Source organism: Grampus griseus (assembly GCF_964374135.1).
Source record: "Grampus griseus genome assembly, chromosome: 18".
NCBI lineage: Eukaryota > Metazoa > Chordata > Mammalia > Artiodactyla > Delphinidae > Grampus > Grampus griseus.
Window position 1 is genome coordinate 31,770,124 of NC_139012.1, and position 17,147 is coordinate 31,787,270.

The 17,147-nt window shown below is 39.2% G+C and overlaps 1 protein-coding gene across 1 annotated transcript in view; it reads left to right on the plus strand.

Moving 5' to 3' along the window:
* The window catches only part of KLF12 (KLF transcription factor 12), a 444,681-nt gene extending 432,951 nt beyond the window's left edge, over positions 1–11,730 (plus strand). The window contains exon 8 of the mRNA XM_082675656.1: positions 6,690–11,730. Coding sequence (XP_082531782.1) covers positions 6,690–6,871 — 182 coding nt within the window. The 3' untranslated portion in view covers positions 6,872–11,730. The remainder of the gene's footprint in view (positions 1–6,689) is intronic.
* Positions 11,731–17,147: the final 5,417 nt, after the last annotated feature.

Below are 17,147 nucleotides of genomic sequence, written 5' to 3' on the forward strand. Positions count from 1 at the left end.
CTGCTGAGCCTGAGCGCCCGGAGCCTGTGCTCCGCAACGGGAGAGGCCACAGCAGTGAGAGGCCCGCGTACCACAAAAAAAAAAAAAAAAAAAAAAGCCAAATGGGATTTATTTTTAACTTTATGTTATTTATATTTCTTAGCAGAAACAGAAAAACAATGAACTTCATAACTATAGAATTCAGTATCCTTTATTGAGCACCTGTCATTTGCCAGGCACATGGCATGTGTATTTCTAAGTTTCACAGTGGGAACAGTGTTCCCATTTTACAGACGGGGAACAGAGTTTCAGAAAGCTTAACTCTCTAGCCTGAGATCCAGTCGCAGATTGGAGACTGAGCCTCATTTGACCGTGCATTCCGCTTGATTTCAAAGCCTGTGCTGTTTTCTGCCCCCTTAACACCAGCAAGAAGGAAGGCAGCCTTGTCTACCCCTGGACAAGTCAAGGGCCTTGTAATCTCAGCTCTAGGTTTCTGTTTCCTCATTTTCAAAGAACCTAATTTCCTTCCAGATCTAAAATTCTGTGAACTTTTATGAACTAATGTAACAGAAACCAGAAAACAAGATAGGAATCTTGACTCTGGGTTTTTTTTTCCCCTCATATGCAAATACCATTCCTCAAGTGAAACAGATTGTCACAGCAAATATGTTGAGCCTTGAGTGTAATGAAGCTCATTTGTCAGTGTCTGGGGCCCCCTGACTTTATAAAAGTTAAACAGGGACACATTTCAGAAATGCACTTCTGAACTGAAGAAAATGCCTATGTTTCCTGTTGCCAAAGGTGTTTTTTTTTTTTTTTTTTTTCGGTTGCTTGAGAAAATAATACAGAGAAGCTGATGTGAGGACATGGGCGTTTTGTTTGACGGGGAGCTTTTGCAAACTGCACATTCCTTTTCTGTTGTTGCTCACACGTCATTTTAATATGAAAGGGCACCTGTCTTTTGTCTCAGGACACATTTACCTTTCAGCGTTTCAGATGGTGAAATGGGAGGTACCCGAAAAAGTTATTTTTGTTTCCTGGGTTTTGGGAATCCATTCAATACCTGATGTTTTCTTTAGACTTTATTATGCCTTCTGCTGGGTAAATGTCATGGAAATGCACTGAGTGACTCTTAATCCTTTTCTTTAACCAAAATTGAAAGAGGCAGCAGTTCTCATAATAAATCAGTTTCTTGACTGTTTCAAGAAAAAAACCCTGATGAGAGTTTTCATTTTCCCAGGATACTTAATTAGAATACTAGAATACTATTTAAATAATGCCTGTGAATACACACACACACACACACACACACACACACACACGGGCCAGTGTGCATATAAAACTGTTTCTAACATGAACCCCAAATGAGGAGTTAAAAAGAGTGTTTTCGAACAAAAATTAACAAACCCTCTTTTTTTGGTATGTTCTCTTTTTAATCCTTGCAGGACTCTTTCACTTTAGAATAGGAGGGCTTGCTATTAGTTTCAGTTAACATTTTTCTTTTTCAGAGGTTTCATAGTTTAGTTCAGGTTTTATAAAGACCTGAAAGAGGACAGATTGTGCTGAAAAATGGTCAAAAGGTGCAAGTGGCTTACGGGTTTTTCATGGGACATAGAGACCTTCACTTCAGAATTGAAAGTCTAAAAGTTAATAACTACACTCCAAGGTGAGTGTAGTGTTAAGCTACCAATTACCCAGCTCAGGTCCTTTGATTTTTTTCCTGTACATTAGCAACTTGATGTCTCGACTTAATCACTTACTAAGACTTATTGGTAAGGACATATACCACACCATTCCCTATCATTTTTTTATTTCACAGGATTAATATAAGGAACAAAAATCAAAGGTGATCTGATGGTGGAGTCAAAACTTCTGATTATTTTGAAAAATATTTAAATACATTTTCAAAGACTTTGCTACTGAGGATTCTAAGTGTATTTGTGGGTTAGACCAAACAAAAAAGGTGGGCATGCTTTTTTTATTTTTAGCTTATTTCTAGTGAAAACAGTGTTGAATAACACATTTGCAGAATTCTAATTCAAATGACCGTTAAGGACCGTTCACTATTCCTGAAGAAATCACTGGAAATAGTGATTACTGTCACCCCCATTCAGCCTGACACAGAGCAGCTGTGCACAATAGCTGCGCAGACCCTGGGAGTTGCTTGACTCCTATTAGTGTCCAAGCCAACTCTTTCCATAGGAAAATGTTCATGGAAAATTCACCTACCGTTCTGTCCTCACCACTGACTTTTTAAACTTTAAAGTGAGCTTTCTGTTTTCTAGCAAGATTTAAAGGAAAGAAGGGGGGATGGAGGAAGGATTCTGTCTGTTCTTTATTATATCCTTTCAGGGCTCATTTATACGTATTACAGTGTATCTTACAAACTTATTTATCATCTTAATTAGTTTTTACTCACATCATAAAGTTGGTGTCTCTTATCTTAATTTGTTTATAAGATTGTACCCTTTAAATAGCTTCAAAGCACAAGCATAAACTATAACGTTCAGTTTTAACATAATGTAGTAGCCACTAGCAGTGTTCTTGTATCCACTTCTAAAACTTAACTAGTCCAGTGAGAGAACTTATTGACTTTTTTTAATGAAATGCTAGGCACTAGGTGGATATAATGGAAACCGAGGTCCCTCTTGAGGGAGGGGCAGAAGCCTGCTCTCTGCCTCGTCCAAGCAGCCATGTCATCTCCATAGAGTGGAGCCACCCCTATAGCTCAGCCTCTAGCTGTGAAGAGAGATTTGAAGATCTTATTTTCTTTTTTCCCCTCTTCTTTCTTCTGAGTATGGAGAGAGAATACCCAAACTCTGGTTTTATTCATGAGGAAATGGGGGCAAGAAATATTATACAAGAAATATTTGGGGATATTAAAAAGAAAGCATATATTTTTGTAAGAAAAGCTTCAAGGAAAACTCATCGATCACTCAGATAATTAAGTTTATTATTTTCTGATATAGGTCCCCCCTCCCCCCACCCCCAGATGAGAATGTGTTCATTCTTTTTTACGTGCCTTCATTCATCACTTAGCCCCTAATGGTTTATAAGCTTATGTATCATTTTCACTGGTTTTACTCATGAAGTAGGGACGTATCTGCATCTTGCATTTTGGAGGCACTTACTGTACCTGATTTCACCTCGCGGAATACTTTTCAGGTTCTGCACTGAGTTTCCTGCTGCACGTTTGTGGGCCCACAGAAATTCTCACCATAGTTGTTGCTTTCTCTGCCTCTCCGCCTTTAAGACATCCACCTTAGAAATGATGCCAAACATCTGAGCTCCTCTTTTCTGATCCTTCCTTCCTTATGTCCTCCTCAGACTAAGTAGAATTAATCGCAGCTCATCACTGAGCACGGTGGCCATGGTAACACAACCGTATTGAAAGGGTGGGTTGGAGTGGAGTAGGGCAGGGTCGGGCTCCATCACTGTAGAATCAGTGCTCTTTTGGTTAGCGGGGAAAGTGTATAGAGACATTCCTGACCCCTCTCACCCTCATAGCGAAAGCCTTACTCATTATTGTGCTTTTATAATGAGCAGAGGAGATCCCGAAGACTTTTAAAACCCTGACTGAATTGGGTGAGCCTTTTCAGAGAAGCCCTGATTTCTCCTTGTCCAGAACTCTCTATTTAAAGCATCGGACATGAACTATCACGTGTATTCGTTACCAAGAGGACAGTTAGAATTTTAATCGAGGAGCCTGAGTTAAGAATAAGTGATTATCTAATAGCCAAAATATTCCCTCACCCACCCATCCCAAACTAACAAGGTGTGTTATATATCCTGATTAAGTTAACATAACCAGGAAGCCTGACAAAAGCTGAGGTGCCCATCCCTTACATCAAGAGTCGGCCAACCTTCTATAGTAAATGGTTTAGGTGTTGCAGGCCATGCATTCTCTATTGCAGTGTTCAATGCCTCCATCCCTGGAAAACAGCCGTAAACAATATGCAAACAAATGAGTGTGGCTGTGTTCCAATAAAGACTTATTTATGGCCACTAAAATTTGAATTTCATGAAAAGTATATACTTTTCACATGCCACGAGAGAGCTCTCTTTTGGGGTTTTTTTTTTTCAAGCATTTAAAAGTGTGAAAACTACTCTTAGCTTGCGGCTTGCACAGAAAACAAACCAGACTAGATTTGGCCTGGGGGCCACAGTTTACCACCCCTGCTATAGATTTTCAAGTGAAAAGGGCACAACTACCATTATTAAACAGCCCAAGTGAAAGTAAAAGTACGTCTATTATAATTTGGAGGAAGAAATTGGAGAATATTAAGTGCCGAACTTGGATGTACAAGGAAATTCAGAGAACCCCTGAGACAACAGGACGTCCCTACGGTGGCCATACCAGCCTCCATCATCCTTCTTGAGGTGAGACTGAAGCCCTGTCTCCTTCTATTGCCTCTCTTTACTTCCGGGCCCATCCCAGTTATGGAGCCCCTTCCTGCCTCTCCATCTGCAATGCCAAGGTGAGGGTCCAGCAGCTTTTCTAACCCCAGTCATACTCAGATGACACTTCCCCACCAAGATAGAAACAGACGTCCTCCTGACACACAACTGAACAATGCTTTTCCCCAATTAAGAAAATCGTTTATTTTTTCCTTCTTAGGCCTATGCTCTCTGTGGTTGGTTCCTTAGTAACACAGGAGATAACTAGGAGATACCTGTTGGTGACAAGGAGTCAACTGGCTGAGCTCAGTGCCCCAAAGATGGATGTGTTTTTGAAGATATGATTTATATCAAGCTCAGCTTATTACAACCCATGCTCATGTTGTAAATTTCAAGAAAAAAAACCCATATGGTGATGACATGTAAATAAAAGCATTTTAACAGTTGCCATGGATATACTGTATAGTGGATTGCCATTGTTTTTAAGTTAGGGTTTTGCTGATTTTTTAAAATTTCTGTTAAATTCTGATCAGTAGACACCTGTAAATGCAGATTTTTGTCTCCATAGGACATCCAGAATGAGTCGGAAGTTGAGGTTTTGGATTAATCCAGTCAGTAGGCATCTACCTGACAGGAGCCCTTTCAGAGTAACCTGGAGCTTTCTGTGGGCCACAGTTAGTGCGTCTGTATTTCTAGATTTAACTGGGCTTTACTATTCACTCACTTCTGTGAAAGGGCCACTTGATCCTAAAAGGACCCCTATGGTTAACATTTATTTAACAGTTGAACAAAAACTGCTGGGTCTGGTTTAGTCTAGTTTTCCCATCACCTGTACATCTCATTCACAGGGCTTAGTAGTTTCCTGTGTACATGCCTTTGTGTGAGCATGTCTGTGTGTGCTGCAGTTTTATTAATTTATTCAAACACTGTTTGGCACATACTTTTAAGCTCTGAGGATAGTAGAGGCGTGATTCTTCATCTCTGCGTATTCAGAAACTGGTAGAGGGGAAAGACATCTAGACAAAATCTGTATGATCTATTGTGGTAGGCGACTTAATAGAAATAGGAGTTGAATAATTTGAAAGTATCTAAGAAGGTGGAATCAATGTTGTCTAAGGATGTGACAGAGTTTACATGGGGAAAGAATTATCCACTCCCCTAGAACACAGTGAAAAGCGCTGCATTTGGAACCAAGCACATCTATTTACTGGCCTCAGGCAAGTTACCTTACTCCATTGAACCTCAGTTTTCTCATCTGTGAAGTGGATTTAACAAAAGTCACTTTGCAACTCTGTACGTTGGGATCAGCAAACAGCTCCTTTCCCTGTCTTAGGCCCTTTCGCCAGACACCAAGTGTGGCTAAGCAGCATTTAGTTGACTATTGGATGGAAGCGGCAGAGGAGAGATCAGTTCTTGTGGGGTTGCATGAGGACAGCACTTCCATTCTGAATGAGAACCAGGAAAAAGCACACCTAGGTCAACTATTGTCCCGTTCCCCCAGGGAGCTCTTTTGGACAATGGATAGCATATCTTTTCCCAGCAAAGCCTTTGCATATTTTACTGTCCTTACGAGTTGACTGAGGGATCTGGTCAAATTACATACTTCTTCAGACTGTTTTTTACTGTGGGTTTCAACACTAGGACCAACTTGATGATTCCTTAGGGCTTGCCCTAATTCTTAAGTCACTGAAGAAGATATTGAAACTTGCACTATTAAGGTATCTAGGATTCTTTCCCAGTAGACAAACAAACAGTAGATGTTTATAAATAATAAGTACTTAATACCTAATTTCTGGGGGTGGTAGAGTGCTTACCTTTTAAATGAAATTTTGTGGGACTGATAAAAGGACATTGTACCCTAAAATAGCCTTTAAACTTCTAAGTGATACACTGTTTGGAGGAATATTGCAACAAAACATATAAATCACTACCCTTTATAATTCTTTGTGAGTTTTAGCCCTGGAGTCAGTCAACCTAGGTAGAGCTCCCTAACACGCCTTTCCGGTCTACCATGGTGATTATATCCAGTAGCAATCAGTCTATGCCTTTTGATATTTTGACTGCAAAGTAACTTACCCATAACTGAGGATGCAAGTGTTAACTAACCTGCCCAGTGTCACAGCAAGAGAGACGAAATTGAACCGCCACCTGTCTGACCCAACACCAGCTGGTGGAGTGATTAGGTTTCCCAACCAAAGGATTACCAAATGGAAAATCCATTGAGAACAGTCATTTCCCCAAATATCACGTTGGGATGGTTTTTCTGGAGAAATGATGGAGCACCAAAGTGTGTGTCCCTTTGTTTCTTCCAGGAGAGAAACCCTACAAGTGTACCTGGGAAGGCTGCACCTGGAAATTCGCTCGTTCGGATGAACTGACGAGGCATTACCGCAAACACACGGGAGTGAAGCCATTCAAGTGCGCAGACTGTGATCGCAGCTTTTCCCGGTCAGATCACTTGGCACTGCACCGCCGGAGGCATATGCTGGTGTGAGGAAGGCTACCTGTCCAGCTGAGTGTAAGAGCTGGATCTCTTAGCGGCACCCAATTCAGCAGGGCTGAATCCCCTTCACAGTGTTAACACAAAAGGGCATCACCATCCCACGATGTCTGAAAGCAGAGCAGGAAAAAGAAGTAGTAACACTTCTCCTTTCGGTCTGAAGGTAACCCCCATCATGACTACACGAGAAACAACTTCATGCTGGCCTGGGAGATCGGTGACACAAATGCTGAAGAGACAGGCATTGTTTTCCGTGCTGTGTCCTCTGCCATTTCAAGATGTTTGTAGTTTGTACATTTTCTGAGCTGTCAGACGTTTTGTTATTGATACTTTAAAGGTCATCTACCACAAATTGATGGCTAGAGCAAGACCTTGTAAATTTGAATTATTCTCCCATCATCCCACCCCTGAACCCGTTTTTACAAAAGTTTGAGTTACTAAGTAAGATAGAACCCACTTCCAATCTGTTACCAGCAAGCAGCCTGAAAGTAGAAAAGAAGAAGCTGTTGGAGAGGTTCCATTACCTGAAAAGAAAGGAGCGCTCAGGCAGCCCTTTGCAATAGTGATGACAGCCACTAGATATCACCCGCAACTTGTCATTATGCCATCCATGCCCTGGAGAAAACCAACATTGATTCTTTCATTTGTTTGTTGTTGATCGTTTTTGTTTTGTTCTGCTTCTGTTTTGTTCATCTGTTCGAGCAGAGGGGCAGCGACATTTCAGCTGGAGTCTAGTCCTGGTGTCTGCCCTGGCATGGACGGGCACAGAGCTGTTCTGTAGTTGAATAGGAAGAGCCTGTCTAAAAAAACTACTGCCCCACTTCAAATTGCAGTGTTCTGTCACCTAGGCATCATCTCTTCCTGCCCCTAGTATTTGATTACAAGGAATCGGGGGGAGGGGGGAAACTTTCTTAGACACACTGGCACCAAGGTAAGAGGTGGGGCTGACCAGGCAGTCAGTGAACATGAAAAAATCAGACAAAGCAGAGATGGAAATAATGCGCCTCTTGAGGAGAAAAGCAATAATGAATAAAAGGACTTGCCTACAATAACTTCACTGAGGACTCATGTTACCAATTTTCATACTTACTAAAGGGATTGTAAAAAACACCCCAGCATTTTAGAGGTCTTGGTTACATTTGCAGCACTGAGGTAATCTTTCTGCTGTTTGTTGTCCTCCTTGGTTGAGTACCACAATTAAAGATTATGCTCCCCCTTTTCTTGTTTGAAAACAGTTATTTGGTGACTAGAAAGGCCACGGAGGCATAGCAGGGAATTAACTCTTGGGTGAATGGGTCCGTTCTTGGAACCAAGTCAGTGGGAAAGGAATGCTCCCCAAGGAAAGCCTGACACGGTGCTAGTTTCCTCCCTTGGAGAGCCAAGGATAAGTGACTCTCCAATAGGTTCTTCTCTACAGATTTCATTTTCTAAACTGTATTAGCACCCAGTGGTTCTGCAATGGCATCTGCAGGGATATGGAACCCACTCATCCTGTGCTGAGGGTGAGAGGAAATTATAGTCCCGTCAGCCCCCAAAAATTATGAGCCTTTTTTGCAACTAGCAAAGTCTATAGTAAACAAAGCAATACATCACCAATGAGCATTCTTTCAGAAAAATCATCATATTTTTTCCCCACTGAAAGCTGGGTTTTTTCAGCTTTCTGTGGCTAAGGGGCTTGGTGAGGTTTTTTTTTGTCATTGTTGTTGTTGTTGTTGTTGTTATTAAGATTTTTTTTATAGCTTAGGTATAAGAAGTTGCCAGCATAGACCTTTGCAATATATTTTAATTACAAACACTTGATTTGGAGAATTGCACAAATCAACCTCACAATATTACTAGCTCATTTTTAAAGGTGTGAACATTCTGAAATAATTTCTGGTTCTAGAATTATCCTTTTTAGGATTATCTTCTAATTCAGATAATCTTATTTTGGTGAAGCAAAAACTATAAACATTGAAAAAGGATGATTTGTGTTGGATGGCATTAAAAGGAATTTTTTTTTTTTTAATGTTCAAGCAACAGCATAATGATTTTCAGGTCAAATTCTATCTTCAAAAATATGTGCTCTACATTTCCTGCCAGGTCTGAAAAATTCATTGGCAGTTTCCCTCCAACAAGGGCTGCAATTCTATGGATAAATAGCTTCTTTAGCTACAACAGTGTACTACCCACCAAGCACTGGGTTTTTGTGGGGTTTTTTACCAACTGGGAAGTTTTTTATCTGTACTGTATGCAACTCCTACTTCTCATTGCCTGTGACTATTTTGAATAGAAAGGCCAGTGTTGGTTACTGGTCAGTGGCAAAGAACACAGAGCACGACGAACACAGAGCATGGTGAACACAGCTGTGAAGCCCTCTATGCTAGTCCTGGAACCAAGTTGGCAGATAGTAGGTGAATCACTGAGGTGAAGGGCAGACTTGATTTAACTCTGCCTGCTCTCGTAAGAAGGGCCAATCCTGTTCTCTGCTGAGAGACCATGAGAGCATTACAGGTAGAAATGGTTTTTAGAATTCATAGAACTGACAGGCAGTGGGAGCCTCCTGAGTGACAGCTCGATTTAAATTTAGCACAGAACGAAATGAGCTGCTCCTCTGTAATAACATAGGAAAAATTCAGGGACTTGAGCTCGTCTGCTCACCCCCTGAAAGTGGCAACCCAACTGAGACAGTAATTTTACTGATAGAACCTGTCAGCATTATGCCATTTCCCCCCTTTGATGTACTGATACTTCTAAGGAGGGATCCAAGCACAAATAGTGAATGAGTTGCTGATCTAGTCGCAGGACTGAAATTTACCTGGGGCTTGTCTTGGGACACAACAAATTCTCCTTGGTGAATTTTCTACAAGTGTTTCCCTGTGGAAAAGAAGGTGGTTTGGGAGAGAAGGAATACATTTTTAAGTAAGAATATCTTCAGGCATAGAAAAGCCTACTCTATTTTATCTTATGTCCATTCTAGACTCTTTTTAAAAGCACAGTAGATGATTAACAACAGAAAAGGAGTAGAATCCAAAGGACTTCTCAGTTGTTCTCTAACTAGAAGCATTCTTTGGTTTCAAATTTGAAGCTATTCAGTTTGCAGCTGGGCGTATGTGCATGTCTGGGAACTTAGACACAGGTAGCTGCAATGGCTTGAGAAGCTACAGTTGACCTGTCTCTTTGCATTTTAGAGACTGATTTCAAGGAAGTTAGGGTTATTTGAAAAGTTAAGAGGTACAGACTTTGAGGTTTCAATAGATTCCCTCCTTGTATCCTGATCTTAGGTTGTTTGGGAAAAGATTCACACTTCCCCATCCACTTCCAGCCCCATCCCATCAATTGTGTGTGGACTTTGAGAAGCCTGCTTGATAACTTGTCTTAAGTTCTATTAAGGCATTTAGACTGAAATTGCTAATGGCTTTACCATAAAATTTATACTGTTGCCTGGCATTACTTTTACAAAACACTATAGGACATTTATTTTCAAAGGCAGTTGAATAACAATAACATAAACCACATTTTTTTTTAAAAAAGAGCACTTTTTATTCACTTTAAAGTTTAAGTGGAAAATAGGAAGAGGAATGTCATGGGGGAAAAACTTGCAAAATGCTACAGTGTTTACAAATGCCAGTTCTAGATGATTGAAAAGGCCCTTCTCATAATGGTTGAAATTTGGAATAGCTTATACAAAGATTGTGTTCATTTTTATACAGTTGTTTTAACTTCAAATTGCTATTTGTGTTTTAAACATAAATATAATTCTGCACTTTGAAATCAGTTCATTAGAATGATAACCTGTATATGGATAAAGATGCAGTATTCCTTATTCTGTACTTTATTATACTTATCAAAGCTGCAATTGAATAAATCTGGTGAGGTGAGGCCTTCAAATGTATTAATACGCCTTTGTTACATTGTTACAACTGCTTAGAAATGTAGCCATGATGTTGTTATAAAGGTGTCTTAACATTTACGGTAAGGATTGACAGAATTTAAGCAGTGTTAAGAATACCAGCATTCATTATACGTTGAGTTACAATCTTTGTGTAAAGGATTGAACGTGAGATAACTCTTACGAATCATAATAGGCCCAGGAAGCCTTAATACACCTAGTCCATAATCCAAGCTTAGATTTTGCTCCTTACTAATTAATGCCTATAAATTTAGGAGGTAAATGTATTCTGCAACTTCACTGATCAGGTCTCTGCCTTCCACTTTTCTGAGGTAGTGCATCTCATGAAAAAATCTTTCAACTGGATTTGGTTTTGTTTAGAAAAGGGGTTTGGTAAGCCATGTGTCTTCCATATCGCATTTCTCCTTATCTCCACACTGCCTTCCACTTAACCTGTACAGGCCCCCCGACAGATGCACACCTGTGTACACACCTGTATATGCAGCAGCCAGGGGGCTAATAAATATCAACAGAGAACTTTTTTAAAAGAATGAATTTGTAATAATCCATGCTGTCTAGAAATGTAAGTTATTTACCTTACTAGGGAATCAGCTTATAATGCTATATATGACTTTGCCTGCATTTTATAGTTAAGAAGTGTACATAAAAGTTTAAAATGCTATATTTTCACAGTTTCATTATAGAATAATGTCTGTTTAGCAACCCATGTCCATTGGTACTTTAAATGTGCTAAATACTGTGCAACTGCAATAGAAATTCAGATTTGCGTAAGAAAATGAAACAGGAGGATACTGCATCTTAAAGAAATAGAGTGAAGATATTTTACTGTATTCGTGACATGTGTGATAGTGGAAAAAGTATTTTCAAACTCACAAATTTTACAGAGGTTGTAAATAGTTTGATGAAGTATGTTGGGAAAAAGAGCTTCTAGTTTTCATCACAATAAAAAAAAAAAACTTGTTCAGATATGCCTTGTGTATCTTACACACGATTAGTGATATTGCCATGGGGACTCTGTTCTGCTTTGTCAGAGCACAGCCCTTGTGCTTCCTGACAAAATGGAGTGGCCACTTGTCTCAATTTAGCCAGGATGGTTTAGAACGCAATGAAGTCATTTTAAGTTGCAGCCAACTGATTCCAAACTCAAAATGTCTTTGCCTGAAAAGAGAAAAACAGCTGCAAAGGATTTTACTTGTGCTAAAATAGAAGCATCTAGCAATTATTCTCTTTTCTCAGTGACTTTCCTCCTCCATGAAGTAGTTCTCTATCAAAAGAAACAAACACCCTCTACAGGTGTTTATTCCTGTTGAATCCCAGAGGGAATACTTTTAGCAGTAGCTACCTGTTGGCAAGATGAGTGCCATGGATATGGCCACATGTGAAATGAATCTGTGCTGGCAATAGGAATAAGCTAATGCCAATTTTCAGAAATGAATTAAAAGCTGAAAGTGCCTGTCAATAAACATTATGACCAATGAGATATTCCTGTACTTTTACACAGCAATAATTCTTCATCAGACTGGGTTTTTCCTCCACCTTTGCGAAACACATGCACACAGAGTAAATATATGCACACAGTAAATTGAATCTGTTCGTATACCCCCTCAAAAATTATTTGGTGTGTTTTAAATATACCTAATCTTGTTTATGTTAGCATTTCTTAATTTAATCTTTCTTAACTACAGAATGTAAGAATGCAAATCTGAACTTTATGATTATCTCCAATATATACTCTGGCACACGGCATTTATAATTTTGAGAGGAAAACTTCACTGTGATTTGCCACAATCTTATGAAGCACTTGTGTGTGGCTCAAAAAGTTTTGCTTGGTTAAGAAAAGCCAGTTTATTTAGAACAAAACACTAGAGATATTTGTTTGTTTTCCTTTATTTTATTCACTGACATCAACTGCACAAATCCGTCTTTACATTTCTTCATATCCTTTTCCCCTAATATTTCCTGTTATCATCTAAGAACCATTTTGGAGTGAATACTGACACAATCATTTCTCCCCAAAAAGCCCACAAAGGTATGACTGACACTTAGTAGGCCTAGTCTTTGACTAAGCTTTACAGTTAGTCCTGGAAATGACCAGATTCACATTCAGAACTTCACAATATTTTCCTATCATTATTTCACTGCTAAAAGTGGAGTCGTGAATAGAAATATATGAGGAGATGATATGAATAGACAAGAGCCCTGGAAATTCACCAGCCCTACCATCTCAGAGCACAAATCCACCCAAACAAGCTATCAGTAAAATCATATTCTTTCAGAGCCAAACATTTGGTAAGAGCAATTTTAAAAGTATAATTGTGATTAAACACTCAGGCTTTAGACAGTGAAGACATCCACGATGGACAGTGTTCTCCAGAACCAGATCATAGGCCTAGAAAACCATCTCCCGTTTCCTCCTCTGCATTTCAGAATAAAAGGGAAAGAAGGAAATATGCCAGGATAGGGTATAAAATAACCATTTAAGTGTCAAAGGAAAGCTGCTGGGTTCCGTAATCTCACTGAAGGCAAGTCTTCTGACTGGGCTGTTTTCTGCAAGTTGTCTGAAAGAACTAAAAGAACTTGAAAGGTCAAAAGTTCAGCAAACCATGAAAATAATAGCTGTTCTTTAGTAAACCCTTACTACGTGCCAAGCACTATACTAGGCAATATTTAGACATATTACCTCTGATCTGTACAACAGTACCAGATTTTATGGGTGGCTGAGTTGTCCACAAACAGAAATAGCGACAGAGTGGGAATGTGACATTACCTCTCTCTGGCTCTGAAGCCTGTATTCTTCCCAGTGCACCACAGTACGTGTGTTCCCAGAAGCCACGTTTCCATATCTAACTCTTAAGTAGTTTTTTTGTTTGTTTTTTTTTTTTTTGCGGTACGCGGGCCTCTCACTGTTGTGGCTTCTCCCGTTGCGGAGCACAGGCCCCCGGACGCGCAGGCTCAGCGGCCGTGGCTCACGGGCCCAGCCGCTCCGCGGCATGTGGGATCTTCCCGGACCGGGGCACAAACCCGCGTCCCCTGCATCGGCAGGCGGACTCTCAACCACTGTGCCACCAGGGAAGCCCCTTAAGTAGTTTTATTATGAATGTGTATCATCTATTTTCCGAATAAGATATAGGGACATGATACAGCACGTGACTTAACCGTGGTACATAATATTTGAAATCAGTCTTCTCCTGGAAAGTCACACATGGAGGATTATTACAAACAAACAGCACCAGCCAGCTGTCTCCCTGAGCTTGTCACTTGCCTCTTAAAATGTTTGGCCCGGAGATCCAAAATCATTAAAACTCTTCCCACTTTGTAGCATTTTCAACAGAGCAGGTTTTCTCGATTCTGCATATTTCTTTGTAGGTTTACTAGAAGGCTTTCCACCTGTATAGACCTTCTAGAGTATGTTTAAGTTACATTTGAAATGTTCACCTCCATGGGAGCTAGTCGTTAATAACAGAGCCCACTCTTGGCGGTGGAGAATGGGGAGACCATCTTGAACATTCAGATGATCAAGAAGAGAGAACGGACAATTCCTTTTCAGATTTCTCACCTAACAGGACCACCTTGGAATGTTTTCAGTAGCCTTATAAGTAATTTGTTTTTAGTATTGTTGTTAGGTTAATTGAATTTTACGTAGGAAGCTGTCCAACCTCAGAGAAATGACCCCGACCCCCCTTTTCTATGTAGAACAAGGTCTCTGACAGTATTGATTTATGGAAGTACTAATGGACTTTTAGAAAACATTAAGAGAATGTCATTTCTCATGGTATTTCTTTTTCTGAAAATGAATCTCCTGAATTATGATCGTTTTCCATGTTACTTGGCTGAGGGAAGAGATAAAACCTGTATAAGCAAATTCCCTTCCATGCTGACAGCAAGCGTTCCGTGTGCACACAACCCACTGCAGAAAGGGGCTTTCTCCTCAGTGAACTGGGTTTCACAAGCAATAATTTCTCAACAACAAAACCACAACTTTAAGTGAGTTGAAAAGAGGTGAATAGTGAAAATAGTCACATCGGTACTTTTTCTTTCTGGATTACTTCTCTAGAAATTTTAAATGTTTGAGGCAACCGTCTTTGTTGCTTTGTGCAAAGCAAGAACCAATGAATGGACTCCTTGTGTGAATTATTATGTCTTGCTTTTTCCAAGTAAGGGTGAAGAGGAGGGTAGAATTTGGGTCAAATTCTAGTCAAAATGCTCAAGTAATCAAAAAGTAGGGTATTTTAGGGATATCCCAACATCTTCCCTTTCTGCTAATTTCATACTCCTAAGCTATAGCATAAAACCTTATAGGAAATGCTTTTGTCCTACTTGTGTTTGCCCTGCTAGTTTTTCCATAACAGAATTTTGTAATTACATCCAGACTACAGGATATATTTCGTCCCTCAGACTTGATTACATTGGATGGGTATTGTTGAACTGGGGCACTGGTGCCTATATTCAAGGCTCTTTCCTATCAACTTGTCTGTCCACACTTTGTTGTGTTTAAAACTTCATTTTAAATAATTACCATCACCGCCCCCGACCCATGGAATGGTGGCTGTATTGTTTTGTTCATGTCTGTGTGGGACACATTGCATCACGTGGCAAACCAACTCCCCATGGATGTGAGATAACTACTTACAAAACCAGCTTGAAAACATCGTCTTCTGTATTATGTCATCCTGTATCATAATGCAATTATGTGTATCATAACATGCTCATTTAAAAAAAAAAAAAAGAGAGAAACCAGCAAATTCATGTTTGTCCATAGAAGAATGTACTCAGAACTTTGTGTTGTGAAACGATGAGAACAGACCACGTTTAAGATACCCACCTGCCACTTAAAATGACTTAGTTATAATTAGTAGTAGTCTAGACGTTGCTCTTGGTGTGTGGGATTCAATTCAAACGTCATCTTCTTTTGAATAAATCTCTTGGTGGTATTTGAAAAAACACATGAGAATAAAGAAAAATATCATCTTTGACCAAATCAAGCAGGCATCTTTTTCCTTTTCCTTGACACTTAGCTCATTATACATGGTGATTGGATTACAAGAGCTGTGTAAAAATACAAAAAACATCCTTTCGTTTACAAAACAGTTATTCTAGGCTTGAAGCCTCTGAACAGCAAATTGAATAGATGTGCTGCGTCTGATTCACTTTACAGGTGTAATTTTACAAAAGGCTCCTGGGTCTCTGACCCCAGAGAGTTAGAATGCCCAGAGGAGGTCCTCCGAATTAAAGGATAAACCCGCCGCCCCCCCCCCAATAATGCTGGCAAGCAAATGTGTTAATTTCTTAAATCTTCATTTAGTTTTCTGTTCAGAGTTTTAATTGCAAATGAATTTATTTCTCCAGCTTATCTAAAGATCTAATTTCCCAATAGTTTCCTCTGCATTTATATACTCTGTAGTGTTTAGGCAACCCCTGTTATAAGTTTATTAATATTATGTAAGTGTTGTTCTTGTATTTATGTATAGTGTATGTATTGTAAATATGCTCAGAGCTTTTTTCCTTTTACTGTAAAATGGTGATTTTTTTTTTTTTTTTTTTTTTTTTTTTTTTGCCCTATGATAACGTAAAGGGAGACCCTCCTAATGAGATTCTCTCAGAGGATGATTATTCCAGTCTATTCTCAGAGATGTAAATGAACAAGTGTTATCGTTTTTAATGGTGTCTCAGACATATTCTGTTGGTGCATTGCTTTTCTGTATTCAACTTTCCTATGAATTGAGCTGTGAACCGAAATAGAGTTTAAACCTTTAACTGTATGCATTTGTATAATTATCTGAATGAAGGCATGAAGGTTAAATAAAGCATTTTGTATGGAACGAAACTCCCTAATTATTACTAAGGCTGATCCAGACACTTTGGAAATCATAGTTATTAACCATTCTAATTAAACCTTTGTTATGAAAAGTTTTACCATTTGTGTATAGTAATTTAAAACACAGAACAAGATAGCCTCTATACTAAAAAATGGACAGGGTTTTATTTCATAACACCCAGGACCTAAAGAGGGATTCCTAACAATATTTTAATGAATGTAAAACTAAAAAGTGGTCCAGAAATATGAGATATTTTTCAGAGCCTAAAATTAAATCTCTATAATTGAATGAATTATAATATTTTTCAGACTTTGTGGATCATTTAAGTGTAGAATGATCCATTTAACACATGCCAACGCTAGTTTATTTCTGTAAACTTTTTAAGAAAACAATTATAAGGGTTTTGAAAATAAGACCATTAATGAATAGACTATCTTTTAAATAACTGCTAAAAAAGCACTTGAAAAATCTAAGTACAGTAAGTCCCCTACATACGAACAAGTTCCGTTCCAAGAGCACGTTCGTAAATCTAATTTGTTCTTGAGTCCAACAGAATTAGCCT